Source organism: Cavia porcellus, unplaced genomic scaffold, assembly GCF_034190915.1.
Source record: "Cavia porcellus strain 051 isolate PalLab524CR breed Dunkin Hartley unplaced genomic scaffold, mCavPor4.1 scaffold_25, whole genome shotgun sequence".
NCBI classification, from domain to species: domain Eukaryota; kingdom Metazoa; phylum Chordata; class Mammalia; order Rodentia; family Caviidae; genus Cavia; species Cavia porcellus.
The window spans coordinates 35,068,433-35,084,476 of NW_026947508.1; the positions used below are offsets into that span (position 1 = coordinate 35,068,433).

General features: G+C 41.7%; 1 protein-coding gene across 1 annotated transcript in view; it reads right to left on the reverse strand.

Annotated features, from left to right (window-relative positions):
• LOC134472800 (liprin-alpha-1-like) overlaps nt 1–16,044 on the reverse strand; it is a 60,535-nt gene that overhangs the window by 22,889 nt on the left and 21,602 nt on the right. Inside the window, exons 7-12 of the mRNA XM_063235127.1 lie at nt 15,073–15,224; nt 13,866–14,038; nt 13,400–13,475; nt 12,233–12,503; nt 7,771–7,873; nt 7,320–7,413 (exon numbers count right to left, since the gene is read on the reverse strand). Of these exons, the coding sequence (XP_063091197.1) occupies nt 7,320–7,413; nt 7,771–7,873; nt 12,233–12,503; nt 13,400–13,475; nt 13,866–14,038; nt 15,073–15,224 (869 nt within the window). The remainder of the gene's footprint in view (nt 1–7,319; nt 7,414–7,770; nt 7,874–12,232; nt 12,504–13,399; nt 13,476–13,865; nt 14,039–15,072; nt 15,225–16,044) is intronic.

Genomic DNA, 16,044 nt, shown 5'->3' on the forward strand with positions numbered 1-16,044 from the left:
TCCTGCCTTTAAATTAGAGACTGGGGGCTGAGTGTAGCTCATTAGTAAAGCACTTGCCCAGCCTTCACAAGGTGCTATGTTTGATCTGCAGCACCAACATGTATATACATGCATACATACATACATACATACATACATACATACATACTGTTGGAGGAGGCAGCTATTTTAGATTCTGTCATACTAATGATGGAGCTCAGGGCTTTAGCATACTAGGAAAGTGTTCTACAGCTATGCTGTATTCTCTTGGACCAAAATACACTAAATTCTCTGGGGAACAAATGCGTAAAATAAAAGTTACGTGAAGGCCAGGGATTTAGCTCAGCAGCTTAAGGGCCTGCCTGGCAAGTGTGAGGTTGTGAGTTTGATCCCTGGTACAAAAAATGTCATGTAATCTATGAATTATGATATATTTTATAATGTAGGCAAAAGCACAATGGTAAAGCTGCCCTTCATTTCAAGAAGCTTGTGCGAGTTTCTGCAGAATAAACATTATCTAAGTGACATATAGCAAGAACTTTAACTCTCCATAGTAAATACATGACTGTATTTCCAAGAGATGGGACACTTTTCAACTTCAGGGGTCTTGCACAAGGGCTAAGGAGACCCTTTCTCATGGCTGCAGCTCAGGCTCACATTTCACATGCTAGTCACACTGTGAGGAAGAGTACTGGGGACCAGTGTGTTGTTTTGACAAGTGAGGAATGGAAGCAACTTTTCTCACCAAACAGAAATATACTCTTGGGAAGTTTAGCAGAGACCCCAAAGCTGGTAACACCAGCACTCCACACTATATGATTCAGAGTACCACTGAGTATGGCTCCATGTGTAACCAACTTCCCACAGCAAATGCACCACAATGCCACGCAACCGGAAGGAGAGCACTACAAAGACAAAGGTGAGCTGGAGATCCATGTTTTGAAACTTCACACAGCATTCTATGAGCTGATGAACGGACTCCAGTCTGAGTCATGCTGATAGTTGCATTGACTACTGAGCACCTCAAGTGTCAGCAGAGCATCAAATTCTTCCAGTAATTCTCAGAGAGCATGAGTTCAGCTGGTCAACATGTGCACTGAGTCCTGGGAACCCTCCTTCAGTCAATGTGATAGGCTAGTGGTTCAGCGGCAAGGAGCATGGCCTACAGCCAAGTTAGGGCTCATCACAAGAAGTACTGTATTTCTGAGAAAGTACCAAAGTGTTGAACTGTACTCTGTATTCACAGAACAGTTTTTTATTACATCAAGAATGCTCAAAGTAGCTGGATGTGGTTGTGCATGCCTGTAATTCCAGCACTTGAGAGGCTGAGGCAGGAGGATCATTGTGAGTTTGAGGTCAGCCTGAGCTACAAAGTGAGCTCAAAGCCAGCCTGAACTGCATAGTGAGACCTGTCTCAGAAAAACAAACAAACAAACAAACAAACAAAAACAATAATGCTCAAAGTATTAAACTGTACCCTGTATTCACAAAATACTTTTTTTCTTCAAATCAATTACAATTCAGGTTATCTGACAGATATCACAAAACTGCCCACCATAGTCAGATGACTACTTTAGAATTTTCCCTATGAACTTTCTACTATGGTTGAGAAATCACATATGCATCCCACATAGAACTATAAAGTACAGAGCAAAGACCCATTCTTAGACACCTTGAAACAGCCACAACAGATGTTTGGAGTAAGCAGCATAAACTTGAATCTCCTTGCTACCGAGAAATCTCCCTCCCTACCACCACACACACACACACACACACACACACACACACACACACACGCGCGCGCGCGCGCGCGCACGCACACAAACCTGTAAACATGCATGCCTGGTGTGCAATTTAATCATGTGTTTGGGCAAATAATTCAAAGCCTGTCCTGAGGGTGCACACACACTTCTTGAGAGTTAGAAAGTCAATTTTTACAACAGGGAAACATTTTGGTTTTCTGTTTTTTGCTTTTATTGTGGTACTGGGGATTGAACCTAAGGCCTTAATGCATGCTAAGAGTACTACACTACCGAGCCACATCCCCAGCAAAATAGCCAAACATATTAGGAAAATTATTTCTTCTCTTCCATGAAACATAAACTTCAGAAGGCAATGGGGTGAATGATCAAGCTTTGCTGCTGTTGTTTTTATTACATTGAAATGAGCACGTGAAATAAAAGACACTGGCAAAATCTAGGCAACACTATTTCTTTAGCATGGTTTCGAGAGGGAAAATGACTAGCTTTAATATTAAGCTCCACAAAGCCAACTGCTCATTGCTTAAATTATTATAAAAGACTTTTACACAGTTCAGATTTTGTGGTTAAATGGTACTATAAAATTCTATTTACAGAGCACCAAAGATTGAGTATTTGTATAGAATGTTTCCATAACAGAATTTCACCTGCAATGGCATGTCATCACTGTTGAGCTGCTTAAAACAGTTACTATGGCCAAGTGCGGTAGCACATGCCTGTAATCCCACCACTTGGGCAACTAAATCAGGAGGACTGCTGTGAGTTCAGTCCAGCCTGAATTACAAAGTATGATTCTTGTCTCAAAAAATAAATGAATAAAATAAAAAACAAAAGACTCATTATAATATGAAAAACTTCATATATAAGTTAGCTATGAAATAAAAGACAGACAATAGAAGAAAAAAGTTATTGTAACTCAGCATGGAAAATATATCTAAAGGAATACTTCGACTTAGTACAATTGTGTTCCATCTTTTATATGTGTTTTGGCTTATAGTCTGGTATGTTTGATATATATATATATATATAATATATATTGATATTGATATATATATCTTATATATATATATATATATTTCTTTTTAATAGTCTTATTTTTAATCTGTATACATGACAAGGGTTTATAAGAGAAATGCATGAATGGGATTCTGGCAAAATACAAGGATGGTGGAAAATAAAGAATAGAAATGTGTCATGGACATGTATCAACTCCCAAGAACCAACATGATTATTATGTACTGCAAACACATACCAATAGAAGTTTAAAAAAAAAAAAAGGCAGTCATGAATTCAGAGAAGACAACTAAAATGAGTGAGATTTCATAACTTTCCAGCAGAAAGGGTTCCTAGGGATTCGAGTGCAACGCTAGTGTCAGGGCCTTTGCACTCTGAGTTCCACACAGTACTGGCTTCACTGAGAAGTGGACACCTGATGTTTCCCATATACAAATTTATCCAAGAACCCACCAACTTTCACCTTTTCTCAAGACCAGTGTGCCCATCTTACCTTAGGCTTTCAAACTTTCCCTACTGTCAAGTTCAAATTGTACCTCTTAGACATTACATACTGTCTGATTTTGTTGCAGAAAGCTTTTTGATTGATATTTTATTAATCATCTCACTAGGAAAATGTCTCAACCTATCTAGTTCACTTATAACTCTAGTTTTGGGTGTGATCAGCTTACACAACCAATCCTACATCAGAGAAGTGTACATACTTCCCTGATATGTTGGTGCCTGTGCTCCCCTATGCAAAATCATTCGGAACAGTATATATTATTTTCAGAATCTATCTTTATGTGGGCCTAGGGATGGTATGTCAAGCCAGTACGCTCTCACTTATACTCCACTCCTCAGCCCCTTAAGATTTAGTAGAGGATTATAGTTCAATAATACACTGTAAAGTAGAGATCCAATCTCAGATAAAATGTAAAATTATATCACGGTAAATGCTTCTGGAGGACCACTTGTGTAAACAATAGAAGTCACAACAGTGACCTTAATTATAGCTTATTTAGGACTTGTGTCCAAGTTTTAAAACATACACATGCACATATATAATTCTATCAAACTGAGAAAAAGCCACACGATGCATGAACAACTGTAACAGTCATTTGACAGTTGAGAAAACTGAAGCCTAAGCTAAATAACTTTGTCAGACAGCTAACTAGAGAATTAACCAGGATTCAGCAGCCAAAGCTCAAATGGCCAAGCCTAACTATTACCCATTCTATCATCTAGAGAGACAACTCTGCAAAGGAAGACTGAGAATACACATGTGAGTTCAGTCAAAGTTTCCAAATGTCCTCTGTTCTCCAGACATGATGGCTTAAAACAGGCTTTAGGTCAATGGAGGCAAACCTATGGCATGCATGTTGCAGCAAGCTCTTTGTACCACTGAAAGCTCTATCACTGCTTTAGGTTCATCTTTCAAAAGACAATGTATTTACAATAGCTAGAAATTACACTTAAAATCAGCTAAGAATGATAGATAACTCAGAAAACTGTTTCATGAGATGGAGAAATAACAAAAAGCTTACTTTTTTTGAAGTTGATGATTTTTTTCATCCTTTCCTCCCAATTTGCTAAGTTGGAAGGCATCCTGAGATGAGTTTTCCGTTTCAGAAACAACGGCTACAAAAGAGAAGAAAAGCCCCCAAATTTAGAGTAAATTAACAGGGCAAAGTTTCATGTTTCACAAATAGGAAGAAGATTCTGCAGGTAGAGAGCTGAATCATTTCTGAAGTGTAAGCTTCTGAGCAAACACATATAAATGTTCAAGCGTATAAATTAGCATATAAGAGGGTTATTCATTCACGCCAAATGAATGTCCACTGCTCTGCTCTGGTTCAATTGTGGGCAGACTGGGCTGTCTGGAGAATGCTCAGCCATGATTGCTTGTGGGCACTGGACACCTGTGGCAGGTACATAGGAAAAAGCTCATGCTCTCCCAATTCCAGCAGTTAGGACAGCTGCCTAAAACCGGCCCACCTTGTCTTGGTGATTCTTTGCCAGTTTGTCCAGGCGGACCCTTTTCCTTTTTGCCAAACAAACGACCAATGGAGGACTTGATCCTCTTCTTCTTTGGGGCTTTGTGGAGCGTGTCCTGCCTGCTGTCACTGGTACTGGGATTGTTCACAGGACCTTCCTGGGAGCCTGTTGAGCTTCAAAGAAATAAAATGGATTTTTACCACCCTCTTCCCAGCTCCACAGTCCATTCACACGTACAAGAACAGTCTGCATTTTTAATATTCCTACCTTCAACTTCCTAAAAAACGTTTCGAGTCTCTTACACACAGTACAATATGCATTGTGATGCAGGGTCCCAGTAATGCTTCCACAGACCTGTGTCTGGAAAGCCAAGATTCTGATGTGCTCCCTGCTCAGAGCAGGCCTGTACTCTGGCCTGCCTTGTTTGGACACATAAGGGAACACCCTCTGCAGGGGCCTTGCTCAGGCACTGAGGGATGCACTCAGTCAACAGGAAAGAAAACAAGGTTTCAGAAGCCTGACTGTAATTGTAACTTATTTAGGAATTGTGTCCATGTTATAAAACATATACATGCACATATATAATTCTATTGAACTGAAAAACAGCCACATGATGTATGAACAACTGTAACTGCCATTTGACAGTTGAGAAAACTGAAGCACAGGATAAGTAACTTTGTCAGAGACACACAGCTAACTAGAGAATTAACCAGGATTCAGTGGCCAGAGCTCAAATGGCCAAGCCTAACTATTACCCATTCTATCATCCTGGGAGACAACTCTGAAAAGGTAGACTGAGAATACATGTGTGAATTCAGTCAAGATTTCCAAATGTCCTCTGTTCACCAGACATGATGGCTTAAAACAGGCTTTAGGTCAATGGAGGCAAACCTATGGTGTGCATGCTGCAGCAAGCTCTTTGTATCACTGGAAGCTCTATCACTGCTTTAGATTCATCTTTCAAAAGACAATGTATTTACATAGCTAGAAATTACACTTACAATCAGCTAAGAATGACTGTTAACTCAGAAAACTGTTTCATGAGATGGAGAAATAACAAAAAGCTTACTGTTTTTGAAGTTGACGATTTTTTTCATCCTTTCCTCCCAGTTTGCTAAGTTGGAAGGCATCCTGAGATGAGTTTTCTGTTTCAGAAACAACAGCTACAAAAAAGAAGAAAATTCCCCAAAGTTAGAGTAAATTAACATGGCAAAGTTATATGTTTCACAAATAGGAAGAAGATTCTGCAGGTAGAGAGCTGAATAATTTCCGAAGGGTAAGCTTCCGAGCAAACACATATAAATGTTCAAGTGTATAAATTAGCATATAAGAGGGTTATTCATTCACGCCAAATGAATGTCCACTGCTCGGCTCTGGTTCACATGTGGGCAGACTGGGCTGTCTGGAGAATGCTCAGCCATGATTCCTTGTGGGCACTGGACACCTGTGGCAGGTACATAGGAAAAAGCGCATGCTCTCCCAATCCCAGCAGTTAGGACAGCTGCCTAAAACCGGCCTACCTTGTCTTGGTGATTCTTTGCCAGTTTGTCCAGGCGGACCCTTTTCCTTTTTGGCAAACAAACGACCAGTGGAGGACTTGATGCTCTTCTTCTTTAGAGCTTTGTGGAGTGGGTCCTCCCTGCTGTCACTGCTGCTGGGAACGCTCACAGGAACATCCTGGGAGCCTATTGAGCTTGAAGGAAAGAAAATAGACTTTTACCACCCTCTTCACAGCTCCACAGTCCATTCACATGTACAAGAAAAGTGTGCATTTTTAATATTCCTACCTTCAACTTCCTAAAGAATTTTTCAACTCTCTTACACACAATACAATATTCATTGTGATTCAGGGTCCCAGTAATGCTTCCACAGACCAGTGTCTGGAAAGCCAAGATTCTGATGTGCTCCCTGCTCAGAGCAGGCCTGTACTCTAGCCTGCTTGGTTTGGACACATAAGGGAACACCCTCTGCAGGGGCCTTGCTCAGGCACTGAGGGATGCACTCAGTCAACAGGAAAGAGAACAAGGTCTCAGAAGCCTGACTATAATTGTAACATATTTAGGACCTGTGTCCATGTTTTAAACCATATACGTGCACATATATAATTCTATTGAACTGAAAAAAAACCACATGATGTATGAACAACTGTAACTGCCATTTGACAGTTTAGAGAACTGAAGCACAAGCTAAGTAACTTTGTCAGAGACACACAGCTAACTAGAGAATTAACCAGGATTCAGCGGCCAGAGCTCAAATGTCTAAGCCTAACTCTTAACCACTCTGTCCACTAGGGAGACAACTCTGCAAAGGGAGACTGAGAATAAATGTGTGAGTTAAGTCAAAATTTCCAAATGTCCTCTGTTCTCCAGACATGATGGCTTAAAACAGCCTTTAGGTCAATGGAGGCAAACCTATGGCGTGCATGCTGCAGCAAGCTCTTTGTATCACTGAAAGCTCTATCACTGCTTTAGATTCATCTTTCAAAAGACAATGTATTTACATAGCTAGAAATTACACTTAAAATCAGCTAAGAATGACTGTTAACTCAGAAAACTGTTTCATGAGATGGAGAAATAACAAAAAGCTTACTGTTTTTGAAGTTGATGATTTTTTTCATCCTTTCCTCCCAGTTTGCTAAGTTGTAAGGCATCCTGAGATGAGTTTTCTGTTTCAGAAACAACAGCTACAAAAAAGAAGAAAAGCCCCCAAATTTAGAGTAAATTAACAGGGCAAAGATATATGTTTCACAAATAGGAAGAAGATTCTGCAGGTAGAGAGCTGAATCATTTCTGAAGGGTAAGCTTCCGAGCAAACACATATAAATCTTCAAGAGTATAAATTAGCACATAAGAGGGTTATTCATTCAAGCCAAATGAATTTCCACTGCTCTGCTTTGTTTCACATGTGGGCAAACTGGGCTGTCAGAAGAACGCTCAGCCATGACTCCTCATGGGCACTGGACACCTGCAGCAGGCACATAGGAAAAATCTCAGGCTCTCCCAATCCCAGCAGTTAGGACAGCTGCCTAAAACTGGCCCACCTTGTCTTGGTGATTCTTTGCCAGTTTGTCCAGGCAGAACCTTATTCTTTTTGCCAAACAAACGACCAGTGGAGGACTTGATGCTCTTCTTCTTTGGGGCTTTGTGGAGCGCGTCCTGCCTGCCGTCACTGGTACTGGGATTGTTCACAGGACCTTCCTGGGAGCCTGTTGAGCTTCAAAGAAATAAAATGGATTTTTACCACCCTCTTCCCAGCTCCACAGTCCATTCACACGTACAAGAACAGTCTGCATTTTTAATATTCCTACCTTCAACTTCCTAAAAAACGTTTCGAGTCTCTTGCACACAGTACAATATGCATTGTGATGCAGGGTCCCAGTAATGCTTCCACAGACCTGTGTCTGGAAAGCCAAGATTCTGATGTGCTCCCTGCTCAGAGCAGGCCTGTACTCTAGCCTGCCTTGTTTGGACACATAAGGGAACACCCTCTGCAGGGGCCTTGCTCAGGCACTGAGGGATGCACTCAGTCAACAGGAAAGAAAACAAGGTTTCAGAAGCCTGACTGTAATTATAACTTATTTAGGAATTGTGTCCATGTTATAAAACATATACATGCACATATATAATTCTATTGAACTGAAAAACAGCCACATGATGTATGAACAACTGTAACTGCCATTTGACAGTTGAGAAAACTGAAGCACAGGATAAGTAACTTTGTCAGAGACACACAGCTAACTAGAGAATTAACCAGGATTCAGCGGCCAGAGCTCAAATGGTCAAGCCTAACTATTACCCATTCTATTATCCTGGGAGAACACTCTGAAAAGGTAGACTGAGAATACATGTGTGAATTCAGTTAAGACTTCCAAATGTCCTCTGTTCTCCAGACATGATGGCTTAAAACAGGCTTTAGGTCAGTGGAGGCAAACCTATGGCGTGCATGCTGCAGCAAGCTCTTTGTATCACTGAAAGCTCTACAACTGCTTTAGGTTCATCTTTCAAAAGACAATGTGTTTACATAGCTAGAAATTACACTTAAAATCAGCTAAGAATGACTGTTAACTCAGAAAACTGTTTCATGAGATGGAGAAATAACAAAAAGCTTACTGTTTTTGAAGTTGACGATTTTTTTCATCCTTTCCTCCCAATTTGCTAAGTTGGAAGGCATCCTGAGATGAGTTTTCTGTTTCAGAAACAACAGCTACAAAAAAGAAGAAAATTCACCAAATTTAGAGTAAATTAACATGGCAAAGTTATATGTTTCACAAATAGGAAGAAGATTCTGCAGGTAGAGAGCTGAATCATTTCTGAAGTGTAAGCTTCTGAGCAAACACATATAAATGTTCAAGCGTATAAATTAGCATATGAGAGGGTTATTCATTCAAGCCAAATGAATTTCCACTGCTCTGCTTTGTTTCACATGTGGGCAAACTGGGCTGTCAGAAGAACGCTCAGCCATGACTCCTCGTGGGCACTGGACACCTGCAGCAGGCACATAGGAAAAATCTCAGGCTCTCCCAATCCCAGCAGTTAGGACAGCTGCCTAAAACCGGCCCACCTTGTCTTGGTGATTCTTTGCCAGTTTGTCCAGGCAGAACCTTATTCTTTTTGCCAAACAAACGACCAGTGGAGGACTTGATGCTCTTCTTCTTTGGGGCTTTGTGGAGCGCGTCCTGCCTGCTGTCACTGGTACTGGGATTGTTCACAGGACCTTCCTGGGAGCCTGTTGAGCTTCAAAGAAATAAAATGGATTTTTACCACCCTCTTCCCAGCTCCACAGTCCATTCACATGTACAAGGACAGTCTGCATTTTTAATATTCCTACCTTCAACTTCCTAAAAAACGTTTCGAGTCTCTTACACACAGTACAATATGCATTGTGATGCAGGGTCCCAGTAATGCTTCCACAGACCTGTGTCTGGAAAGCCAAGATTCTGATGTGCTCCCTGCTCAGAGCAGGCCTGTACTCTAGCCTGCCTTGTTTGGACACATAAGGGAACACCCTCTGCAGGGGCCTTGCTCAGGCACTGAGGGATGCACTCAGTCAACAGGAAAGAAAACAAGGTTTCAGAAGCCTGACTGTAATTGTAACTTATTTAGGAATTGTGTCCATGTTATAAAACATATACATGCACATATATAATTCTATTGAACTGAAAAACAGCCACATGATGTATGAACAACTGTAACTGCCATTTGACAGTTGAGAAAACTGAAGCACAGGATAAGTAACTTTGTCAGAGACACACAGCTAACTAGAGAATTAACCAGGATTCAGCGGCCAGAGCTCAAATGGCCAAGCCTAACTATTACCCATTCTATTATCCTGGGAGAACACTCTGAAAAGGTAGACTGAGAATACATGTGTGAATTCAGTTAAGACTTCCAAATGTCCTCTGTTCTCCAGACATGATGGCTTAAAACAGGCTTTAGGTCAGTGGAGGCAAACCTATGGCGTGCATGCTGCAGCAAGCTCTTTGTATCACTGAAAGCTCTATCACTGCTTTAGGTTCATCTTTCAAAAGACAATGTATTTACATAGCTAGAAATTACACTTAAAATCAGCTAAGAATGACTGTTAACTCAGAAAACTGTTTCATGAGATGGAGAAATAACAAAAAGCTTACTGTTTTTGAAGTTGACGATTTTTTTCATCCTTTCCTCCCAGTTTGCTAAGTTGGAAGGCATCCTGAGATGAGTTTTCTGTTTCAGAAACAACAGCTACAAAAAAGAAGAAAATTCCCCAAATTTAGAGTAAATTAACATGGCAAAGTTATATGTTTCACAAATAGGAAGAAGATTCTGCAGGTAGAGAGCTGAATCATTTCTGAACTGTAAGCTTCTGAGCAAACACATATAAATATTCAAGCGTATAAATTAGCATATAAGAGGGTTATTGATTCAAGCCAAATGAATGTCCACTGCTCTGCTTTGTTTCACATGTGGGCAAACTGGGCTGTCAGAAGAACGCTCAGCCATGACTCCTCGTGGGCACTGGACACCTGCAGCAGGCACATAGGAAAAATCTCACGCTCTCCCAATCCCAGCAGTTAGGACAGCTGCCTAAAACCGGCCCACCTTGTCTTGGTGATTCTTTGCCAGTTTGTCCAGGCGGACCCTTTTTCTTTTTGCCAAACAAACGACCAGTGGAGGACTTGATGCTCTTCTTCTTTGGGGCTTTGTGGAGCGTGTCCTGCCTGCTGTCACTGGTACTGGGATTGTTCACAGGACCTTCCTGGGAGCCTGTTGAGCTTCAAAGAAATAAAATGGATTTTTACCACCCTCTTCCCAGCTCCACAGTCCATTCACACGTACAAGAACAGTCTGCATTTTTAATATTCCTACCTTCAACTTCCTAAAAAACGTTTCGAGTCTCTTACACACAGTATAATATGCATTGTGATGCAGGGTCCCAGTAATGCTTCCACAGACCTGTGTCTGGAAAGCCAAGATTCTGATGTGCTCCCTGCTCAGAGCAGGCCTGTACTCTAGCCTGCCTTGTTTGGACACATAAGGGAACACCCTCTGCAGGGGCCTTGCTCAGGCACTGAGGGATGCACTCAGTCAACAGGAAAGAAAACAAGGTTTCAGAAGCCTGACTGTAATTGTAACTTATTTAGGAATTGTGTCCATGTTATAAAACATATACATGCACATATATAATTCTATTGAACTGAAAAACAGCCACATGATGTATGAACAACTGTAACTGCCATTTGACAGTTGAGAAAACTGAAGCACAGGATAAGTAACTTTGTCAGAGACACACAGCTAACTAGAGAATTAACCAGGATTCAGCGGCCAGAGCTCAAATGGCCAAGCCTAACTATTACCCATTCTATTATCCTGGGAGAACACTCTGAAAAGGTAGACTGAGAATACATGTGTGAATTCAGTCAAGACTTCCTAATGTCCTCTGTTCTCCAGACATGATGGCTTAAAACAGGCTTTAGGTCAGTGGAGGCAAACCTATGGCGTGCATGCTGCAGCAAGCTCTTTGTATCACTGAAAGCTCTATCACTGCTTTAGGTTCATCTTTCAAAAGACAATGTATTTACATAGCTAGAAATTACACTTAAAATCAGCTAAGAATGACTGTTAACTCAGAAAAATGTTTCATGAGATGGAGAAATAACAAAAAGCTTACTGTTTTTGAAGTTGATGATTTTTTTCATCCTTTCCTCCCAATTTGCTAAGTTGGAAGGCATCCTGAGATGAGTTTTCTGTTTCAGAAACAACAGCTACAAAAAAGAAGAAAATTCCCCAAATTTAGAGTAAATTAACATGGCAAAGTTATATGTTTCACAAATAGGAAGAAGATTCTGCAGGTAGAGAGCTGAATCATTTCTGAAGTGTAAGCTTCTTAGCAAACACATATAAATGTTCAAGCGTATAAATTAGCATAAAAGAGGGTTATTCATTCACGCCAAATGAATGTCCACTGCTCTGCTCTGGTTCACATGTGGGCAGACTGGGCTGTCTGGAGAATGCTCAGCCATGATTCCTTGTGGGCACTGGACACCTGTGGCAGGTACATAGGAAAAAGCTCACGCTCTCCCAATCCCAGCAGTTAGGACAGCTGCCTAAAACCGGCCCACCTTGTCTTGGTGATTCTTTGCCAGTTTGTCCAGGCGGACCCTTTTTCTTTTTGCCAAACAAACGACCAGTGGAGGACTTGATGCTCTTCTTCTTTGGGGCTTTGTGGAGCGTGTCCTGCCTGCTGTCACTGGTACTGGGATTGTTCACAGGACCTTCCTGGGAGCCTGTTGAGCTTCAAAGAAATAAAATGGATTTTTACCACCCTCTTCCCAGCTCCACAGTCCATTCACACGTACAAGAACAGTCTGCATTTTTAATATTCCTACCTTCAACTTCCTAAAAAATGTTTCGAGTCTCTTACACACAGTACAATATGCATTGTGATGCAGGGTCCCAGTAATGCTTCCACAGACCTGTGTCTGGAAAGCCAAGATTCTGATGTGCTCCCTGCTCAGAGCAGGCCTGTACTCTAGCCTGCCTTGTTTGGACACATAAGGGAACACCCTCTGCAGGGGCCTTGCTCAGGCACTGAGGGATGCACTCAGTCAACAGGAAAGAAAACAAGGTCTCAGAAGCCTGACTGTAATTGTAACTTATTTAGGAATTGTGTCCATGTTATAAAACATATACATGCACATATATAATTCTATTGAACTGAAAAACAGCCACATGATGTATGAACAACTGTAACTGCCATTTGACAGTTGAGAAAACTGAAGCACAGGATAAGTAACTTTGTCAGAGACACACAGCTAACTAGAGAATTAACCAGGATTCAGCGGCCAGAGCTCAAATGGCCAAGCCTAACTATTACCCATTCTATCATCCTGGGAGACAACTCTGAAAAGGTAGACTGAGAATACATGTGTGAGTTCAGTCAAAATTTCCAAATGTCCTCTGTTCTCCAGACATGATGGCTTAAAACAGGCTTTAGGTCAATGGAGGCAAACCTATGGCGTGCATGCTGCAGCAAGCTCTTTGTATCACTGAAAGCTCTATCACTGCTTTAGGTTCATCTTTCAAAAGACAATGTATTTACATAGCTAGAAATTACACTTAAAATCAGCTAAGAATGACTGTTAACTCAGAAACCTGTTTCATGAGATGGAGAAATAACAAAAAGCTTACTTTTTTTGAAATTTTCGATTTTTTTCAGCCTTTCCTCCCAATTTGCTAAGTCGGAATGCATCCTGAGATGAGGTTTCTGTTTCAGAAAGAACAGCTATTAAAAAATCAGAAATGCCCCCAAATTTACAGTAAATTAACATGGCAAAGTTATATGTTTCACAAATAGGTTGAAGGTTCTGCAGGTAGAGAGCTGAATAATTTCTGAAGGGTAAGCTTCCAAGCAAACACATACAAATGTTCAAGAGTGTAAAGTAGCACTTATGAGGGTTATTCATTCACGCCAAATGAATGTCCACTGCTCTGCTTTGGTTCACACATGGGCAGACTGAGAAAGCAGACTGGGCTTTTCTGGAGAACCCTCAGCCATGACTCCACGTGGGCACTGCGCACCTGCGGCAGGCACACAGGACAAAGTTCACGTTCTCCCATTCCCAGCAGTTAGGACAGCTGCCGAAACCCCACCCACCTTGTCCTGGTGATTCTTTGCCAGTTTGTCCAGGCCGACCCTTTTCCTTTTTGCCAAACAAACGACCAATGGAGGACTTGATGCCCTTCTTCTTTGGGGCTTTGTGGGGCGAGTCCTGCCTGCTGTCACTGCTACTGGGATTGCTCACAGGACCATCCTGGGCACTTTTTGATCTTGAAGGAAAGAAAATGGACTTTTACCACATGCCCTCTTTAGAACTCCACAGTCCACTCACATGTACCAAAACAGTCTGCATTTTTAATATTCCTACTTCAACTCCCTGAAGATCCTTTCCAGTCTCTTACCCACAGCACACTATGCATAGCAATGCAGGGTCCCAGTAATGCTTCCACAGACCTATGTCTGGAAAGCCAAGATTCTGATGTTGCTCCCTGCTCAGAGGAGGCCTGTACTCTAGCCTGCCTGGTTTGGACATCTAAGGGAACACCCTCTGCAGGGGCCTTGCTCAGCCAGTGAGGTTTACACTCAGCCCTCAGGAAAGAGAACAAGGTCTCAGAAGCCAGAACTGGAATTCCACCTTCCCTCTCAGCAGCTCCTGCAGGCTGGTTCCTTGGATCCTGCTCTCCTGCAAAGTGAGAGCTGTACTATCTCTCAGGACACTGTGGAGACCAATGTGCCTGCTTGATCATACTGCCTGGTATGGAACAAAAGCTTCTAAGAGGAAGTGTGGAAAACAACAGTCTATAAGTAACCAAGCCTTCATGGCCTCCTGATGGAACATGCTTCCTAAAGGGATAGGGACAATGTGGGACTCTCAAGAGCTTAGAAGACCCAGAGTGTGGGAGGGTACCTGAGAGGCACCGATTGTCCACAGAATAGCACGATCCAGAACCTGCCACATCCGTGTGGCAAATTCTTCACCAGGAATAGAAAGAAAGTTCTTAAAAGAAGTGAGTGTGTGGGATCTGAAGAAATGGAGCTTTTCTCTCAAGTGCTAATTTCAAATAATTCCTATTCTTTCTAAACTTTGCCCAAACAGATGGCCTTTTCCACTGGATGTCACTACAGCCGCAGAACAGGAGAACACATCCTAGGTCTAACGTTTAAATAATCACAACCAAATGAGCTTGCTGAGAATTCTTTAAAAACTTGGTTTTTCTCACAGGAAAAGATTAATAGATGTTCTTAAAAACTAAGACAAGCAGGTTTCTCAGGGGTCTGGTGGCCTACGAGACCTGCTCCTTACTTTTGCATGTCCCTGATGTCCTCGTGGCTGACTATTTGCAACGCCCCTGTGTGCAGCCTGTCTAGCTGAAGGGACTTCGGAGAGGAGAGAGGGGAAGTTTCACATTTTATCGTTGTCTTGTCATCTCGTTCTTCTTCTCTGCAAGCTAGCAACTGAGGAGTGAAAAAACAACATCAGCTAACAGTACATTATAAGAAAACACATCACATAGGCTTTAAATAACATAAACTGACTCAAAACCTATTAGCTAAACTTTCTACCTGTCCTGAGAAGTCTCATTTTAATTGAATGCCAACCTGAAGGCCTGTTTGTCTGGGGGAAATGGACCACATAGCAGAGAGAGAGCAGGGCAGGTTGACCTATAGCCTTCCTTCATGGAAGCCCCGGGAAGCCCAGGGACAGCATCACCCCCCCTTCAAGATTCTGTTCTCCGTACAACCTCAGGTACCTCTGAGGATAGTTACTGAGGGACAGTGAAGTCCTAAATGAAGCCTGTTCACTGCACTTTATCACTTCAGGTTAACAAAGTTACTCTCATTACTGAAGAGCCTGTGACACATATCTTCAGTTACTGATGTCACTCAAAGGAACACTAGTGGGGGCCGAAGCCTCAGGGAAACTGTCAATACTTTTACCTCTAGCAAGAAACAAGACAAGGACAGCATGAGCGAAGACCCAAATATGCATGTGTGTGGCTTCTGTTTCTCACTGTGTGGACCAAATGTTATGAGCAGAAGCATTTGCATGCAGCCTAAAACCCTACTTCCATGTGGCTTCATAAAATAATCCTGGGTTTTGGGTTTGCATATTATCTTTTTTTGAAGTCCTGCAATGTCTCCAATGTTTTGCTTTTATTGGTTTTGTTCTTTAATGTTTTCAGTTTTATTATAACTGATGATATAGGCAATTCTTTTTAAGATAGCAAGAGGCATTATGGTAACCAATGATCATCACTTTGTCTTCCGTTTTTAT